Raw genomic sequence first — 19,368 nt, 5'->3', positions numbered from 1 at the left:
GACTTAAAAATATGTATATCTTACCTGTCACTTAACAAAATCAAAGTACAACAAATAACCTCCCTGACTAAACTTAATAACTGACTAACCATCCCTACAAAGTTCTAAGATTTATGTGACTTTTACAGCTGTAAAATGTTGAGGATACAGAAAAGGTGGCACAAATAAAGAATATGCCGCACTATCATGTTTAATGCTCCATTTTAGTCCAACTTTTTGTTTTTGTTATATTCAGGTTTTGTTCCAATGTATAATGTTCTTGTTTGTTTATTTATTTATTTATTTATTTATTCATGTAAAGTACATTGAGTTGCCCTTGTGTATAAAGTGCTACACCCTAAACCAGGGGTGTCAAACTCATTTTAGTTCAGGGACCATATACAACACTTTTTATCCCAAGGGGGCCGGAGCAGTAAAATAATAGCATAATATTATATACAACAAGAAGGACACATTTCTTTCCCTTTGTTTTACATTTAATGAAGACAAAAAGGGCATTACAACTTACAGATCACAGTGGATCTGCAAAGGCACAACACTTTTAGTCACAGGTTGAAATATAGTATTAATCTTAACAAATTAATCCTGCGGGCCAGATTGGACCCTCTGGTGGGCCTTTTCTGACCCTTGGGCCATACGTTTAACACCCCTGCCCTAAACTGTAAGCCTCACAACTACATTCAAGATTCAAGAATTATAATCTAGATTTTGTGGATCTAGATTATAAATGATTGTAAATTATACAGTTATTGATGCCAAAACTGTTTATTTCCACATCAAAAGTAATTTGAACGAATAGACCCCAGTTTGGGACAGTTTCAGAGGACCTTTATTGTGAAATACCACATCAGAATGGTCTGATATTTTGTGCGGGCCACCCTGAGATGGTCTACTATCAGGGTGAAGTAGAATTTGCTTGCGGACACAGGTACAGTCTGGATTTAGGTTGGAATATTTGATAATTCTGCAATTTCAGAGGGCTTTTATTTTGAAATTGCACCCGCCTACCGTAATGTCTAGTAAAGATACCGTAAAACAAAGTGGAGGGGTTTTTCGAAGTGGAGGCTGGCTTTACTGCAGTACGAACTGTTTGAACATGTCGTCTCCATGGTAACCACTCACAGTTTCGCGGCTTTTATAGTGCCTTTTTTTTTACTTTCACCTTCAAAGGACGTTTGTCCAGAGGTTTTTGTGATGTGGGTCAGTCAAACTGCGTGGAAGGAAATATGACGTCGAGGGAATTCCACAGGTGCGCGACATGAAAGACACTTTGGTCTCTTATACATCAGTGTGAGTGTCGCGAGGACAAAGAGACAGTTACTGCCGTAAAACCTCGAGAGAAATTGAAATTGTGTCAGTGAGTCAAAGTTACAATGACAGACACAAAAGACCCGAGTCAGGAAACAATGGAAGGAGAAGCGGCAGAAGAGGAGGAGGAGGAGGAGAAGAGTGAAGTGATGCAGTCAGCTGCTACACTCAAGGCTTTTCTGATGAAAAACAGCACGAAAACCAACATGAACGTGTGAGTAAACAGCAGCTCAACAGATCATTGGCCTGGAACAACACTTCTTACTTTACTGTACACAAGTCTGGCTTTGTTGTTTTAGCAACGTTTTAATATTAACATCCTTATGAAGATTCAACCAGTGTGTGCTTGAAGTGAAGAAGTGAAGTAATATATATGTGTATATATATATATATCTACATGTACATACATATATGTATTTATGGGCATTTTCAATAAATAAAAGATATCAGAAGATGTTAAAATAACTAGACTGGACTCATATTACACTTTTTTGCCAATTTAAATTATTCTTAACATTTCCAACAATGATTTAAACTTCATTTTATTATGAGGTCTCCTGTTATTATGCTGTCCTCCAGGACACAAATATGGCAACATCAGTGAATATATTATAACTAAACATGAATGAAAAACACTTGTAATAATAGATATTGTTCTCGTATTCAAACTCTAAACACCAAGAAGTGCTGGTACACAAATAAAATATCAGGCTAATGATGTACCGGACAGTACCGGCCAACTTCAAGCTCTGGATACAACCAAAAACACTTGAAATGTGTGTTAATCTTATATCAGATTATTTCTTTCAATTGTTCTTTTATTTAATTATTTCATTTCTGTGTCTAGATGACCGCAGGCTCCCTGGATATAATATTCATGTCTGAACTCTGTAGAGTCCAATTTATGTATAATTTCTTCACAACAGCCTTATTAGCAGGCTTCCCAGTGCCGGCCCAAGCTTTAATGGGGCCCTAAGCTGAATTTGATTTTTTTTTGGGGGCTCCCAAAATCAAATGCGTATATACTATAAATATATATCTATATCTATCTATATATATATATTATATATGGTTGGTGCTGCTCTTACTCTTAATTCCAGCTATGACCACCTCACCCAGCTGCTGATGAAGGTGATGGATGAGCAGCCGAACGACGCGGTGGACGTGATTGAGGATTTGAGCCACGACGTGAAGCGGAGTCTGTACGTGGACAAGCAGAGCACCCTGCAGGACGTCCCGCAGGCGACAGCTGCCGAGCAACTGGCTGAGCAGCAGCGGCTGCTGTTCTCTCACACGGGAGACACTGTAGAGGAGGAGGAGGAGGTATTTACGTACACAACTATGCACGCTAAAAACACCTATACGGCACATTGCACTAAACCAGAGGTCTCCACCGCTTAATATCAAGTTATAATTAGTTATTTCTGTATGTTTTTGAAGTAAAAGATTAATTTTGCATCATTTATATGCTTTTATTGTGAACTATACATTGTTCCCTGTCACCAAAGATGCATTTATTGTGAAATATTGTTAAAGAATATTGTGTCATTTTCACATTATATAGTGCACAATCCATGACTGCTAAAAAACCTACTCTGTACATTATACACTTATACTGTAGACCAGGGGTGTCAAACATACGGCCCGGGGGCCAGAACTGGCTCGCCAGAGGGTCCAATCCGGCCCACAGGAAGAATTTGTTAAAATTTCACACTACGATTACAATCTAAATCTCTTCCAGATACCTGTGACTAAATGTATGTGCCTTTATAGAGCCAGTGTGATGTGTAAATAGCACATTTAGGCACGATATTGATGAAATTGCACTTATATTTCTCAAGAAACTTCATGTTTTGTAAAAATATCCTTCATTAAATGTAAAACAAAGGAGAAAAAAAGCAAGGAGTTCTTGTTGTTCATAGGTTATTATGCTATTATTTTACTATTTTTACGGGTCCAGCCCACTTGAGATCAAATTGTGCTGTATGTGGCCCCTGAACAAAAATGAGTTTGACACCCCTGCTGTAGACCATTCATTCCCAGGGACAGCGAGTATTTTGCAAACATACAGTAATAAGTGATTCTGGTGTTTGTTGGCGCTCATCAGGAGGAAACGCCTCTGCCTAATATCAGTGAGATCGGCTTCTTCCTGGAACATGCTGGAGTGGGTCTGGGCAGAGAGGAGTTGCAGCGGATCTATCTCGCCCTGAAGCAGCTCGTCGAGTCTCAGGAGCTCGTGCGCTGCCGACTGTGGGGGAAGATTCTGGGAGTGGAGAGCAGCTACATTGTCGCGGAGGTTGAGAGCAAGGAGTTGGAGGAGGAGGAGGAGGAGGACGGTGAGAGGGAGGAAGAGGAGGGAGTGGCGGAGCCTGAGGAGGGTGAGGTGAGCCAGAAAATCATCCAGGCCTACGTCCATGTTTTTAAACACGATTTGTCTCTTACTGTTCTTAGTAGTGCTGTCAAAAGATTAAAATCGCACATTTTTGTCTATTCTAAATGTCTCTTTATTTTATTTGTACTTATTTTAATGCTCTTAACATAGAAAAGTGGATCGGCTTGCTTTGTGCTAATGCTTTTTTTTTTATTGGGACAATATTTCTGTCCCCCTGCATATTTTGAGTTATTCCTCTTATTGTGAGAAGCACACAATAATAAGAGAGGCTGTGTATCACCCTGCAGTGCTGCGAATAAAGTGGTTTAATGTGATGTTGCCGTAACGAGCTAATCCGAGGTAAAGGAGCTAGCGGTCTTCGGAGGTCTCCTTACTACGGTTTGGGGGTCTGTCCGCTTGGTTGGTAACACTGCGTACATCATAACTTGGATGTGGGGAGTGCGTCGAGAAATGATCCAGGTTGCTTTGGATACGGAGAGCCCGTTAAAATGGGTTTGCGTCAACGCCGTTAATAACGCGTTAAACTGACAACACTTTTGTGTTTTTTTGACAGAGGGATCAACTTCCTCAGTCGACCTACAAACCCCCACCAGTGGTCCCAAAGGAGATCGTGGGAACAGGTGCAAACAAGTTTCTTTACTATGTGTGTAAAGAGCCTGGTCTCCCTTGGGTGAAGCTCCCATCAGTCACTCCCGCACAAATCACCGTCGCTCGCCAGATCCGCAAATTCTTCACCGGGAAGATGGACGCTCCGATCGAGAGCTACCCTCCGTTCCCGGGGAACGAGGCCAACTATCTGAGAGCACAGATCGCTCGCATCGCTGCCGGCACGCACGTGAGCCCGCAGGGCTTCTTTCTGATCATGGAGGAGGAGGACGACGAGGAAGGCGAGGCGACACAAGACAGCTACGACGTGAACAACGACTTCGAGGGCATCCCGCCCGCCGAGATGGCCGAGTCTTTGTCCACGTGGGTGCATCACGTTCAGCACGTCCTGCCGCAGGTACACTGGGTCTGTTTTCTCGTCCGGTGTTTGTGCGTGTGCTCGTTCAACATGTGAGTCTGGTCTGCTTTAGGGTCGTTGTACTTGGCTGAACTTGGCTTTGAAAGCAAAAGAAGAAGCTGATGAGGACGAAGAGGTTGAGGAGCCAGATGAGGAGCCTGATGAGCCGGAGCCAGAAGTTGGGCCTCCTCTGCTCACTCCCCTCAGCCAAGATGCCGGTTAGTCTTTGGACATTTTCCTTCCATCCTGGATGCATCGACAGAATATCATCTCTGACGCTATTGATGGAAACTAAGTCTTTTTTCATTACCCTGTCTCGCAGAGGTATTCAACACCCCTCCCTGGACGTCCAAGTTGTCCTCCATTCTCACCTCCCAGCATGCAGCAGCTGTGTTGCGCTCCAACCTCTGGCCGGGCGCGTTTGCATATGCTTGTGGGAAGTAAGTAGAAAGATGAGGATCTGCCGTTATTCTGGGAGCAATGATATAATGTGGTTTTGTCTCTTCATTCAGGAAGTTTGAGAACATATACGTTGGATGGGGTTTGAAGAATGCAGGCGACGGGTACAGCCCACCGGTCCCCCCCGTGCCACAGAAAGAATATGTTGGCGATGAGGAAATCACAGAGGCAAAGGACCCGTCAGCAGAGGAGGAGCGGGCTCTGCAGGAAGCCTTGGCGGCGCAGGAGGAGGACCTGGAAGACACAGAAGATGAGGAAGAGTCGGATGAAGCCGACTATTAAAATTGATGTTATTGGAACTTTGGCAGCAGCATGAGAATGAAGACTTGCCCAAAATCCTGATTAAAAACACTAGCAGATTTACTTCAAGGGCCAGTGTTTAGAATTAAATACAATATTTATGTTTGTTTGGTTTTTTATCTCTTACCTAAAACAGAATGGACAATTCACAGAATTTTGGGAGGACCTTTTGTGTTTTTCATGCTACTTGAATTGACACCATAGTTCTCCTTTACCCAGTGAGTACCCAAAATGTGAGCCTTGTACCCCTGGTGGGACGAGGAGGTACTGCAGGTTGGCTGTGAAAGGGTTAATAAAAATAAACAAATATAAAAGGTTTTAAATGTTCCCTTAAATGTACACTTTAGACATAGTTTACAGAAAGCTCTGTTTTTGTACTCAAGTTGAAAATGATGGTAAAATAAATAACATGTATGGAAATACATGATCTTATAATCCTGTGTGTCAGTCAGAGTTGAGATTTAAGCTTTTGTTGTTCTGGCCTCAGAAGACTTTGGGAATTTAAAATGGGCTGCAACATGAGTAGGAGGAAGAACAACAGAAAAGTTTCAGTCTGAGCAGAATCATGGCAACAAGGAGGCTGTTCTAACACTACTTGAAATAACACGAGAGAAAGGAGACCATTGTTGTTTCTATGGTTTCAGTGTTTTATCTTTACTCTCACTCATTGCCTCCATTTGAAGGTCACAGGGGAACTGAAGCCAATCTCAGCTGAAAGGCGGTGAATATAGATGAACAGCCGCGCACTCTCACATTCACGGACCAATTAACCTCTGCATGTTTTTGGACTGGGCCAATACGGTTGGTGTAGTGGTTAGCACTCTTGCCTTTGCAGCAACAAGACCTGAGTTCGAGCTCCCGGTTGGAACAAGGGCCTTTCTGCAAGGAGTTTGCATGTTCCCCCCCCGTGTGTGCGAGGGTTTTCTCCAGGTTCTCCAGCTTCCTACCAGACTCCAAAAACATGCAATATGGGGATTAGGTAAATTGGACACTGTCCAGGGTGTACCCCGCCTGTCGCCCTATGTCAATTGAGAACGGCACCCCTCCTGTGGGGGATAAAACAGTAGAAAATGTTTTTGGACGGTGAATAACGGAGAACCTGGAGAAAACCCATGATGCACCCATGGAGCTAACTTTACACAGAAAAGCCCTCCATCAAACTGGGATTGGAACCAGTTAACTTCTTTCTGTGAGGCAACAGTGATAGCCACTACACCACAATATGTCCCAATGAAATTCAGTCTTTTCTTAACATGAAAACAATTATTTGTAAGCCAAATGAAATGGATTTTGTAAATACAGATATATAGTATACTGTATATACACAATTTTAAGTATTGGCAGTAGTAGTATGGCAATGAAACAGCACAGGGACCAATGTAACGATAACTGTTGTTTTTTTATATTTAAAATGTGGATAAAATAGATATTTTTTTAGCAGAAGTTTGATTCTGGACTAAAGAGAAACACGCTTAACGATAAGCATTGTTAGCATTAACATTCGCTCCCTGCGAGTATTGCTTTGCAACTTTTGAGTCTTTCGTGATCATTTAAACCAAATGAACGGATGCAACAAAACAGATCCACAGATAGTAAACAAGCTTCTTTATTCAATTTGAAAAAGAAACAACTATTTTGCCGACGTAGAAAACAGAGACTCTCCACACTCTTTGTTCACTGATCTCTGAAAGGGAGAACACAGAAATCTAACCAACAACACACACACACACAGACATATCTAAACCATTAAATCCTGCACACACACACACACACAGACAACAGTGGCTATAAAATAAAAAAAATAAAAAATAATGTACACTACAACCTGACAAACGTGCATGACACAAAATATCAGTCAGGTGGCAACAGAAAGTAGGAGCACGTGGCAAAATCCATTAAAATTACAATGAGGTACTGTAATGTTCAAGAGAACTGGGCAAAAAAAAAAAAGGCCCCGACACAAATGATACTATGACGATAATGGCACAATAGAACACAATAAATTAGTGGCAGTGTATTGTCTACTTTCATCATTCCGTACAGTTTCTCTGGCTACATTTGTACAACATACACCTCCATATTCACACGTCTAAAAACCCTTTTTTCACCACTACACAACCTTTTCAGAATAGCACAAAACTGGGGGTGACATTGACGTATTGTATACCGTATATTTCTACGAAACAGCTGAAGCTGAACTTTATATTTTCGAGGTAGAAAATAAAGCAATTTTCCAGCCAATGACTTGAATCACTCGTGGATGATTGTAGTAATATTAAATCAGCTTCATTTTCACATCAGGGGACTGAATGAAGGGACAAAATAGGTTAAGAAAAGCCACACAATCTTTCATTTTCAACTTCATTACATCTGCTTGCAGTGTTGGGAGCTTCTCGAGTTATAAAAGTGAAACTGATAATGTGACTGGTAGTTTATTTTTGCTTGTCGCTCACAACAACGCACTCGTGTGACAAGGACAGAATCTATTATTAAGTTCTGTGACTTCTGCTGTTTAAATGTGAATATATTCTGACAGAAAACAAAACGTCTTCAGTCTGTCGGTGAAACAAGACAAGGAAACAGAAACAAACGACTAATCAAGAAAATAACCAAAAGATTCAAGTTGTAACCCTAATTTTAGGTTGTGCTGCAGTGATAATGCTTGAATTTCATTGTGCAGCCCTATTTCAAGCAAAATCCAGGAAAATATTAATTATTAGGAAAGTAAACACAAACTGCAATACCTATTCTGCTTTACAGGAAGGACTGGTCTTTATTATAATAACAATAATAATAATAATAATAATAATAATTGTAGGTTAGTGTGACCGATTCAGTCTCCATGGTAAATAATAACCACCGCACTGGTAATTAGCGCCCGTTAGTACGTATTTACAACACATTTTTCTTCATTTTTTTACACAAAACAGAACCAAAACATTGATTAGAGGGAGAATAAAGGGATACTTTTGCAGAAGTGTGCATGAATGTGGTAATGATCCATTGTTTGTTTCACATACAACTGACTGCGCTCTGCACTCTACCTGCTCATGGAACTGCTACGAAAATAAAGGCTCACTGGATACCAGGCTCGTGCGCCGCTGTCGCGTTCACACCGCGCCGTTTGTCTGCTGCATTTCGGTCTCGCTCTGTGTCTCGTCTGCGAATATGATGATGACTTCACCGTCTGATTCATCTCTGACAGAAAACATCACTTGTTTCCTCAGATGCAGGGAGACGGAGAGAGAGAGAGAGAGAGAGAGAGAGAGAGAGAGAGAGAGAGAGAGAGAATCTTCACTGGTGCTAAAATAGTTTAAAAGATATATTTATGTTTTTCAGATTCAGTCTAGACACTAAAACGACATGTGTGGTGTCAACGTTACGTAATCATGCTTTTAGAATGTCAATATCACTTGACATAGATATTTTTTAGGTCTCTTTTTGCAGAAAACTCAAAAGCAGCCTGAGACATGAACACTGTCATCCGTTAACATGAACGCTCAACTTTAAAAAGTGTCTGGTGTGAACCAGGTCTGAGACAGCTTAATTGTACACCACTTAAAGAATGTTTGCCCCTTAGTTGGACCAGAAGAAAGTCTTTTCCAACAGGAAAGTGAAGTTTGTGTCACTTTGTAAACTTCTCTCTCCCCTGTACCAAGGTGAATAGAGAAAATTATTATTATTTTTTCACATTAGGGCGGAGAGGAGCTGTTGATCCACTCCTGCCTCCGTCAGTAAATCACTGAATATGATTTTGAAATACTTGAATTTAGCCAAGTGACACATACCTGAAATTTTCAATGATTTTCTCTATGGACTTTGGTAGAGTAAGACGTCTATAACGAATGAGAGTCTATTGAGGGCACAGCAGTCAGTTGTATGCAAGACACCCACTATGTGTCGAGTACCTCCTACATCAAAAAACGTAAACTATCCTTTTAAGAAACTCTTGTTCTCTACAAATCCTTCACAACAATTTTAAAAAACAGGTTTTCCCAACTACTGACTGATCATGTCGAATGGCAAGAATGACGTCAAACAGGCAGAAACAATGTTGTAAAAGCTGCTTTGGCATTGGCTGAGTTCTGAAAATAATGCTGCATGTCGTTTAATATTAGGTAGGAAACGTAAGCCAAACAACACACATGTGACACTGGACAATTACAAAAATCCCTTCTATTCTAAAATCTCTCGCTCTCCACAGAAAAGCTACATTGCATACTGTAAAAGTTAAAGAGTCAGTGTTTTTGACTAATACTTAAAAAAAAAGAAAAAAAAAGTTATATATTATTTTGCACATAAATAAATATGATTCTGGTTTGACGTGGTTTAGCACTTTCTTTCGTAGGGACGCGAATTGTTCCACTCATTAATGGCTGTTGCCATCTAGTTCAGTCGTCTGTCAGTCGCCGTGTTCTCTGTGCAGAGTAAGAACACACTTCTCTTTAGAGTTCAACAGCCTCCATGTACATCTATAACAACAAGACAGAACCTTCTCCGAACCTCCTCTGGACTAACTGTATTCCAGCAGGCCACTGATCAAATCTGATTGTCTGGAATAACCGCAGCTCAACCTTTAGTGTGAAACTCAACAGCAACAAACTGGCAGTGCTTCTGTTTTAGGTTTTACACATGAGAACATCTGCAAATGGTCCCAGGAGGTTCTTGTTGAAGATACACCGGACCCACACCAGGTAGGTAGTGAAAGGCTTAATGTTCTCTGAGAAAGTGTAGTTCTGCTGGGGAAGGATGTAAGGCATGTAGGTGTTCTCTCCTTGCTCCTGGATCCACACCTCGTACTTCACCTCTCTTACCTTCAGGTATTTGAGATTCCAGGGAATCTGCCAGGAGACTGTGAGTTTCGCCTCATTCCTTGTTTGTACTGAGGTCTGACATTGGGGTTCTCTGACTCGGCCTGGGTGAACTGTGCTGGCTGGCTTTGATTTCTTAAAGTTGGCCTTGGTCTTTCTGGCCTCTAAGAGAACTTCTAGGAGGGAAGGGATGTCAACCAAAGTGTCCTGGTAGATCCTGAAGAGCCACTCTGGGTTGCGGCAACACAGGTGCCTTGGAACATCCTTACTGGCCAGTATTCTCTCCTGCTCCTCCTTCTCCAAATGAACAATGCCTCCTTGCTCCCAGGGTCTGTCTGGATGGGTTATGGTGTTTTCCTCCTTCATGTTCCTCCACGAGATATAGTGAAGGTCCATGCCAGGAAGGGAGGCAAGGGTTTTGTACGGTGTGTACTGCTCTGGGTTCACAGCAAATGGGAACAGCTCCACCACAGTGGCTCCCCTGGGGAGGAAGAGCGATGTGATAAGCTGAGCTCCATGCATGCTGACTAAAATGGAGGCACCACTGATCACCTGGACAATACTGGGAAAAGACTGCTCCTCCAGGGACACTGTGACCACTCTCATCTGGAGCTCCTGGGCCAGTGCCATTATTAGCTCTGCTTCATTAAGTATGAGCCTTGTTGTCGAACGACTGAACACAACAACGTAATCATCCTTTTTGTCTTTTTCCTTCTCATTTTCAGCACTCCCTCCATCTTTCTCGGCCTCCTCCACTGTGGTTATGTTCATTTTCTCCATCAGGGACCGAGCAAACTGCCGGATCTCGTTCCCTGAAACCAAAATGTTGGCTTTCGGCCCCTGCGGTTGGACAAAGCCGTACTGGTACCAGGTGGTCATCTTGGACAAGCCAATGTACGATTTGGTAAAACACATTAGCTTGCCAAAGTTTCTGAGCTGTTCTTTGAGTAGTGGCTGCTTGCTGCTGAGAAGCCGGTACAGGTCAAAGTGCGGACCTTCACCCCAGCCCTCCATAAACACCAGACGAGCCTCGTCGTCCAAGTCTGAATACTGCTTCATGGTATAGAAGACTGGGAGTAGGTCATCATGGAACACATGCATCAGGTTATCAGGATTAAACCTGTTAAAGATCAGCGTCACATCTGGTACAAATACAGGCTTGGGCATGAATTTTAAAGCGGCAGCTGGGAGCTCTAAAAAGTTAAAGTATTGAGTGTTGTGATCCTCAACTGACGACAAGTCCAGCAGGGCAGGTTGGAAGCGTCTAGACCCCAGGTTAGGCAACATGACAGAGGAATTTGAGTGGAAGAATATGAACTCGTCGGCCTCGGAGCAGTAGCAGAGGTAGTCGAAGCGGCAGATGCGGTCAGTGTGCATCTTTCCAGTGCAGACCATGTGGGTTCCATGTTCCTGGAGAGCCTGCAGGGCAACATGGTAATCAATGTGGGCTTGGGAGAACTCCTGGGACTGTCTGGTCATGTGCAGCTCTTCTTCCAGGAGGGCAGCATGCTCACTCAGCTGGGAATACTTCCAGAGCAGAGCTGCAACCACTGACACCAGCAGCCCGTTAAGCAGCGCACCAATGCTCATCCTGCAGCCTGACACCGAAGCCCGCATCACTGCTACTGCCGTCTCTGCTGCTGAAGCCCCGCCTCCTGACTCCAAGTGGTCTCTGACCTCTGAGGGGAGCAACGAGACATCTGCCACCAGGAAGGACTGAGGGAGAGGGCGGGCACAGAAGGAAGGGAAAGAAGAGAGGATAAATTAGATGAACAAATGAACCATAAAGACAACTCAAAAACATATTTTAAGTGATTTTCAGATTATCAGCACAGGGTATGGAAGAAAATACATTGATATAATTAAAGCTGCAGTGCGGGAGTGTTCATAAAATGAATCACTGAAAAACCGATAAAGTCATGTGGAACACTAGGTTTTATCAGTGTTGTGTGAGCTCATTTGACACCGATTTGAATGCAACAGACATTTGTTTACATTAAAAATGTACGCACACACGTTTGGAATCATAACAGTTTAACATTACAATGCTGCAGTGCTCTTTCTGTGAGCAACACAACCTCAGTGAACCGTGGTTGTTTTCCTTGGTGTATGAATTATTTCCTATGTTTATGTCTGTCACCTTTTGCCGATATAACAAGAAAAATGAAGTGGTGAAGCGGCACAGATAAAAGGAACAACAGTACTCATCTGCATACTGAGAGAACAAGCGAGTTACTGACAGACACTAAATCAAACAGCTCACAGCCAGCAGCTGCCCGCAAAGTCAAGGCAGCTAGCATGCTGATGACGGACACCGGCATCATCCATCAACTCAAACTGAACCGTCGTCTGTCCTTGAACACGTTACATAAACTCTTCGTTGGCCCACATGAAACAGGTTCAAGAAGACCTGAAACCCAGGCTTCCCATGTGAGATCAGTGAGCTGGTATCAGTTTGCCTTGGAAATGATGAGCACCCTGATTGTGTGTTGACAGGCATTATAGGCAAGCCTGGAGAGCCTGGTGCATTTTAATGAGACCTGGAAAGCCAAAGCTAAGGGGTTGGCTCGTATTTAACCATCCCCCCAATACTGGAGTTAACCTTCTCTATTTCTCTACAATGATTCCTCCTTTACTTCCCAATTGAATAACACAGTCTCTTTACACATGTATTCCGATGATGTCTTGAATATTTTATTTAGATTTTCCATTCCATGTCTTATATCTTTCTACATTTTATACCTGAGGTGCCAGAAATCTGTCACACCGCGGTGAGACCGGTCCTGTTATATATATTGTGACTTCCTGTGTTTTATTTTGAAAGTAACTTTCCTCTCATTTCAGACCTCTTGCTCTTCCTGTCACCAGCCTGATCACCTCCCTTGATTGCCCCGATTGTTTCCACCTGTTGCCCCACCCTCATGTGTATTTAGTTTCTGCATCTCCCTGTGCCAGAGTGTCATCATTCAGGCCAGCCTTTGTCCACGTCATTGCCTTTTTTCCACGATCCTTGCCTTGGTTCTGATTTTATGCCCTCGTTTTCAAGTTTCGAGTTTTTTGTTGATAAGTTTTGTTACTTCGAACCTGTTACGTTATCTGTAGTTTAGCCTCCTTGAGAGTGATTTTTTGTTTATCGAAGCATTTTCATAACCTGATTATTTTTGTTCTTGAGAAGAGGTTCACCAAGATCAGAATCAATAAAGTTTGATTACAAAGTACTTACTCTGCGTTTGAGTCCTGACCTGACGAAATCGTGCTGCTGTAACACAAAATGTCTCCAAGTTTGCAATCAAAACAAAAATTCTGTGACAGAAAAGGGGGCATGGCATCACAATGAAACCCTTGTGCTATTCTCTGAGTCTACAAACATGAGCAACATGTCCTTTCTCTCAAGTTTATGTCTCACCTTTAACCTAACCTGTCCACAATACAAATCTTAGCCCTAAACTTAACCAGTTCCTCAGAAATAGGGTTCTGCCTCATTAGAACTAAGATTTTGGTCTCCATGACGGCTATTGGTGCTGACAAGGTCAGAGTTTCTGCCAGTAAAGGTCCTAAACACACACACATACACTGTGTGTGGTTATACAAGTAAAGTGCAATGCCAGAGGTGAAAATAAGGATGAGAGGAAAAGCTGCTTCATAATGACATAATGGCAGTGAGAGGCATAGAACGCCCTTGATTTCTTACGACACATCACATATACTGTATGTTAATAGCTTGCAACATGATAACATGTGTCCTAATCTCTGAAATGCAGCAGCTCTGAGATCAGGGTTATAAACTACATTGCACTAGATAGTGTCTTTTCCCATTAGGCACAAGAAAACGAGGTGGATGTGGGAAATCTGCACAATGTGTGTGTGTGTGTTTGTGTGGAAGTGACAGACCCACACAGAGGAACAAATTGAAAAGGACATCCTCTAAAAACAGCATAGCACAGCACTTCGGCACTGCCTCCGGACAACAGGCAATGTTCCAGAAAGGGACAGACACAGAATACGAAGGCTGAAGATACAGTGTCTGCCAGTGCTCTCAAGACGCTGACACTATCCATTTTAAAAAACGTCAGTAACCAGAGAATCAATCAATCAGTCAGACTTCATTTATATAGCATTTGTCACATTATTAATGCAAAACGTTCACAGAAATGTATTTAAAAGCCAGACTAAAAAGGAAGGTCTGTTCCATTAACGTGGGCCATGGTAACTACAAGCTGCCTCACTGTGAGTTGAACTTTTCATCCATGAGATTATTAAAAGACCAGAACCAGAAGACCTGAAGGCTCTCGAAGGTTCATAGGGTAAAAGCAACTCAATGCCAAGGATTGGTGTGACGTGTGCTTTCCTGGTCATCATCAAAAGACGAGCTGCTGAATTCTGCAATAGCTGTGCATGAGCTATGTTCTTTTATGGAAGACCAGAAAGCAGAATATTACAATAATCAATCCTACGGGTGATAAAAGGATGAGAAACAGCCATTATTTTTTTTTTTATTGATTACCAATAACTAAAACCTCTGTTTGGTACTGGTTGAGCTATTGAAAAACATTTTGCCATCCATGATTTAATAACTAAAATACAGCTAAAAGGGAGAATCAATATGGCCTTGGTCATCAGGTGACACAGCAACGGCATATGGAAATCAATGCCATGTTTCCTGATGACACTCCAAAGTGGCAGCATCTATATATTAAAAAGAATAGGACCTAACATTGAACCTTGTGGAACCCCATATTTCACTTTATAGTCTCATGTGGGATATGGTCATTTTTCAACATAACTGTGTAATCCAATATGTTTTGTATATCACATGTCATATGATGATATTGTAGGAAATCCCAGCCTTAGTATAAACAAGAAGAAAAATATTTTTTGTCACATACATTTAGAGACACTAGGGCTGCAAGTAACAATTATAATCTCATTCAATTTATCAGTTTTTTGGTTCATAAAATGTTTGAAGATTTTGAACGGTGTTCCACAAATATTAAAATGATAATGTATGAGTGTCTTGTTTTGTCAGTTGTAATGATTTCTTTGTTACACGGTGTGAGTAATTTATTATTTACTTTTTTATTAGTATAAGTTCACTGTGCCACAGAAGATACAGGGCTGAAGATTTGATGCATCTCCTGCACCAGCCTCTTGAAGTATGTGTTCAAAATGTGTCGCTCTGATGCATAATTTGTTTTCCTAACGGAGCACTGAACCACATGCTGTGCAGGTGCATGCGCTGTGAAAGTTTGAGAAAGCCATGTGAGTCAATTTTGCCCAGCAGCCAGAAGAAGATGTGGAAATGAACATGAATATCAGTTATTTTAAGAGACAGAACTTCTCCTTTGAGAAGGTGCCAGTTTTCACAGGGAGGCCTCTACCACACTTATCAACATTTCACTTCAGCAAGGAAAGGAAAAGTTGCACAGAATAAATCTGAATCATTCTCAAAGACGTGAGAAGAAATGCAGATTAAAGTGAGAATAATGTGGAGAGCTCACACTCTGGAACACAAGATCTGACTTGTGTCAGTGCTCCTTTCTGACACAAATGGGGGGGGGAGGGGTACAACGAAGGACGAATAATCCAGGTGTGATGTTCAGCTAATATTCATCGTGTACTAGGGATTGTGTAAATCATATATTTCAGCTCTTCCCGTCTCTCGTCTATGTATGTAACACACTGGTTATGTATGAGAACCTCTACCACCCACACTTCCTGTCCCTTTAATACGGACTCTTGTAATTCCAGCAGATATCTCTGTGTGTATATTTACTTCATCTGAGCCAGAGAATACACTGAAGTGTATAATGAACTCCAGGGATGTAAAGTAACATCTCGTCTGGGAGCTGGTCGACTATAAATAGTAACAGGATACACACACAGCAGTGTTGTGTTATTTTCATCTTCTCAGCACTGGTGTCATTATTATGCAGATGCTATGATGCTTGTCAGGGCAGGTTAACCTGTGAGCCTGTTTTCATTTGCACAAACTAATTAGTTAGTGCACTGCAACAGAATGAATTCAATAAAACATGTTTGTTTTTGTCTTGTGTCCCGAAAATGAACACCACAGTGTTTGGTATACATTAGGCCTTCGACAGGTAATGTTAATAGATCTTTAATCAATTAATTAAATCAGTGGGAGTGTTTTTCTGTGTGTTGGTTTGTAAAAAATATCAGTTGATGCCTTCTCACTGTAACAGCATCTTAGAGAGTAATGGAGAGTAATCGTTGGACAACTGTTGTGACAAAAGCCAGGAAATGGATGGAATAATAAAAAATACACACAAACACTGTGTAAAATACTGATGTAATGTAATTAAACTAATGATATTCTTTAATTTATTTTATTACTGCTTTCCTATTATTTGTGCTTTTATTTCAGGTCTTTTTTGAAAAGTGCTATACCTATATTATCATTATTATTATTTTATTACTATACCTATAAGGGTGAACATACAGTTTTGGTCCTCCTGTCCAAGGAGCCGGTGTACAGATTTTGATCTGTATGTTTTTTCTGTATACAGAGAGGCATCTTTTACAAAGTAAAACATTTTCTCGATACACCAATTAGTTGTCTGTAGGACTGCAATGACTATTCTATATCGATTAAGCCATTTTTCTGATTTTTTTGATTTTCTGGTTTCTTTGCTCCATATGACAAAGAAATCATTTAAACTGAATCATTTTGGTTTGTGGACAAAACAAGACATTTGAGAACATCATCGTTTCCAGGTGTGGTGAATACAAATCAACATTTTTCAACAGACCAATCAAGTATTCGATTAATCGAGAAAATAATCAGTGTTTTCCCAAAACTTCAAACCTGATTCGAGTCATTAATTATTATTATCATTATTATTCATTAAACCTAGCTCTTAAATGTGAATATGTTCTGATGTATTTGCTACATGTAAAAAGAAGTCATTACAACCTCATAAAACATTTAAGAACATCATTGTTTCGAGGTTTGAGAAACGTTTTTTTCTTAACATTTTCTGGTAGTTTTTTTTGCAACAAATAAGTAATGATTTAAACAAGAAAACGATCGTGAGAATAATAGATGATGAAAACAATTTGTTGCAACTATTTTATTTTAGTTTCTGACATTATGTGGCGCAACAACTAACTAATCTATTACAAGAGAAAATAATCGACAGATTAATCAATGGTGACTATAATTCTAAGTTCCAGATCAACTAACCACGTCAAGCGCTTGAGCTACAGTCATTTAAAAAATAAAAATAAATTAATTAATAAACATGACAAACAAGTGATTTTCTCATATTTGAAAACAAACACAACTGACTTCATGAAATCAGTGAAAGACGCATAATATATGATATTATTCGCAATATCAATGAGAATGTCTGTTTTTTCCTTTGCTGAACAGAACAGCAACGAGTGTGTGCGCAGCCAGAGACAGCCAGTGTGCAGAAAGTGTCTCGACACTGGAGAGAATACTCACTTATTTACGTACAAACAGAGTGTTTTATGAGCTATCTCTTACCTCAGTTCTCTTGGACAATGTTGTGTCGTCTTTGAAGACAGTTGAGACGTTAGCTCACTGAAGCAGCAGCTGCTGCAGAGACGCTGCTGAACAGAAGAAACAGAGGACACAAGAAGAGGGGACAGCTGCGGACTGTGGCGGGACTGTGTGATAAAACACACGGGCGTGTTCACTCATGAAAAGCTCCACGCCACGGTTCAGCCGGGACTCGGCGGTGTTGTGTGCGAGCTATCGGGCTATTAGAGCCTCAGAACAGCGTTTCACGGAGCAGCGGAACCGCTTCGCATTTGCTGGGTCCGGTCACAGCCAACCGCTGTGGGGAGTAGATCCCGCGCTCAGATCTCGCGATAACAAATGAAATATCACATGTTCATCTGTAGCGGAACTCCCATAACACTTTACCGGAAGTTCACATTCCTAGTGTAAGTTGATTACTTCGTGTACTTCATGTCATTACTCACGTAAATGAATGATTGATTGATTGATTGATTGATTGATTGATTGATTGATTGATTGATTGATTGATTGATTGATTGATTGAATGATTTATTGGATGGATGAATGAATGAATGACTACTCAGGCCAGCGTGAGCAATGGACATTCGTTACTTACACATTTCAAAATAAAATCTCTGCTCTCTGGCAGGGGTTCAGATTAATTTACATAAAAGGGGGTGCTAGTTCTTATTTTAAAGAAAAGGATATGTCTCTTCAATAACACTACCACTTTAATTGAATAATTGTTTTGATTAGACTTTATTTTGAAATATTGAAGGGAAAGATTAAAGATTTAAGAGGACAGTACAATTATGGCTACAAGGCCTTAAATTCGACTTTTAACTTATTTTAAATGTATTTTGTTCTTCCTCTCATAGACACGCAGCAACATCATGACACTTTTTATAGAGCCAAAAAAATGTAAATGTCTGAAGCGTAACATGTTGTTACAAGCTGCTGTATAATCTATTACCTTCGCATAATATAATAATAAATGTGCAATAACACACATGTGTCACAAGATGTCACTGCACACTCTCTATTGAGAAGACCTCTCACACAGCAGCACAATTTGGCAATGGATATTGACAAATAAATCTGCATGTCCATTAGATGTGATGAGGCTGATAATGACATGTGTTGTTGTTGGTTGTTGGTTGCGAGTTCATTTATTAGAATATTAAATGGTAGAAGACTATGCGCCATGTCCTTCTTTGAGTTCATTATTATCGAACTTCATATGTAAACATTCAGATTTAAACGCCTCCCTTGAGCTAAAGCATACGCTCTTATCAATTAGATAAAAGCTAATTATTTTATTGTTACTCCCAACATCCTTTTTTTTTTAAAGGCTCTCAACATCCTCTCCCATTGAAAGACTTTGTTTGACGTCAGAGCTGCTGGTGATGCTCATGTGCTGCCTTCACGTGCCCTTCGTAAAGACCAGACTCAAATCCTCAAATTGTATAAATTGACAATTATACCTTCAGTAACATAACATATATTGTATTACCATGATACCATGACACCTACCATCAAATTAATATAGGCAATATATAAAGATCAAAGCTGATTGATGACATCATTA

At 40.9% G+C, this 19,368-nt stretch overlaps 2 protein-coding genes across 2 annotated transcripts; one reads left to right on the top strand and one right to left on the bottom strand.

The window, feature by feature from the left end:
* Nucleotides 1-1,061: 1,061 nt before the first annotated feature.
* On the top strand, nt 1,062-5,856 carry LOC122775256 (radial spoke head protein 4 homolog A-like). The gene is made up of 7 exons (XM_044035084.1): nt 1,062-1,522; nt 2,409-2,631; nt 3,416-3,691; nt 4,254-4,703; nt 4,777-4,921; nt 5,026-5,143; nt 5,216-5,856. Exons 1-7 carry the CDS (start codon nt 1,374-1,376, stop codon nt 5,442-5,444), a joined length of 1,590 nt encoding a protein of 529 aa, XP_043891019.1. The 5' UTR covers nt 1,062-1,373; the 3' UTR covers nt 5,445-5,856.
* A 2,022-nt stretch (nt 5,857-7,878) lies between these two features.
* Nucleotides 7,879-18,095, bottom strand: pomgnt2 (protein O-linked mannose N-acetylglucosaminyltransferase 2 (beta 1,4-)). The gene is made up of 2 exons (XM_044035083.1): nt 17,784-18,095; nt 7,879-11,989 (listed from the first exon to the last, which is right to left on the bottom strand). The coding sequence occupies exon 2, from the start codon at nt 11,888-11,890 to the stop codon at nt 10,082-10,084; it is 1,809 nt and encodes a 602-aa protein (XP_043891018.1). The 5' UTR covers nt 11,891-11,989; nt 17,784-18,095; the 3' UTR covers nt 7,879-10,081.
* Nucleotides 18,096-19,368: the final 1,273 nt, after the last annotated feature.

Source organism: Solea senegalensis, linkage group LG9, assembly GCF_019176455.1.
Source record: "Solea senegalensis isolate Sse05_10M linkage group LG9, IFAPA_SoseM_1, whole genome shotgun sequence".
Taxonomy (NCBI): domain Eukaryota; kingdom Metazoa; phylum Chordata; class Actinopteri; order Pleuronectiformes; family Soleidae; genus Solea; species Solea senegalensis.
This window is presented reverse-complemented; position numbering and strand designations above follow the sequence as displayed.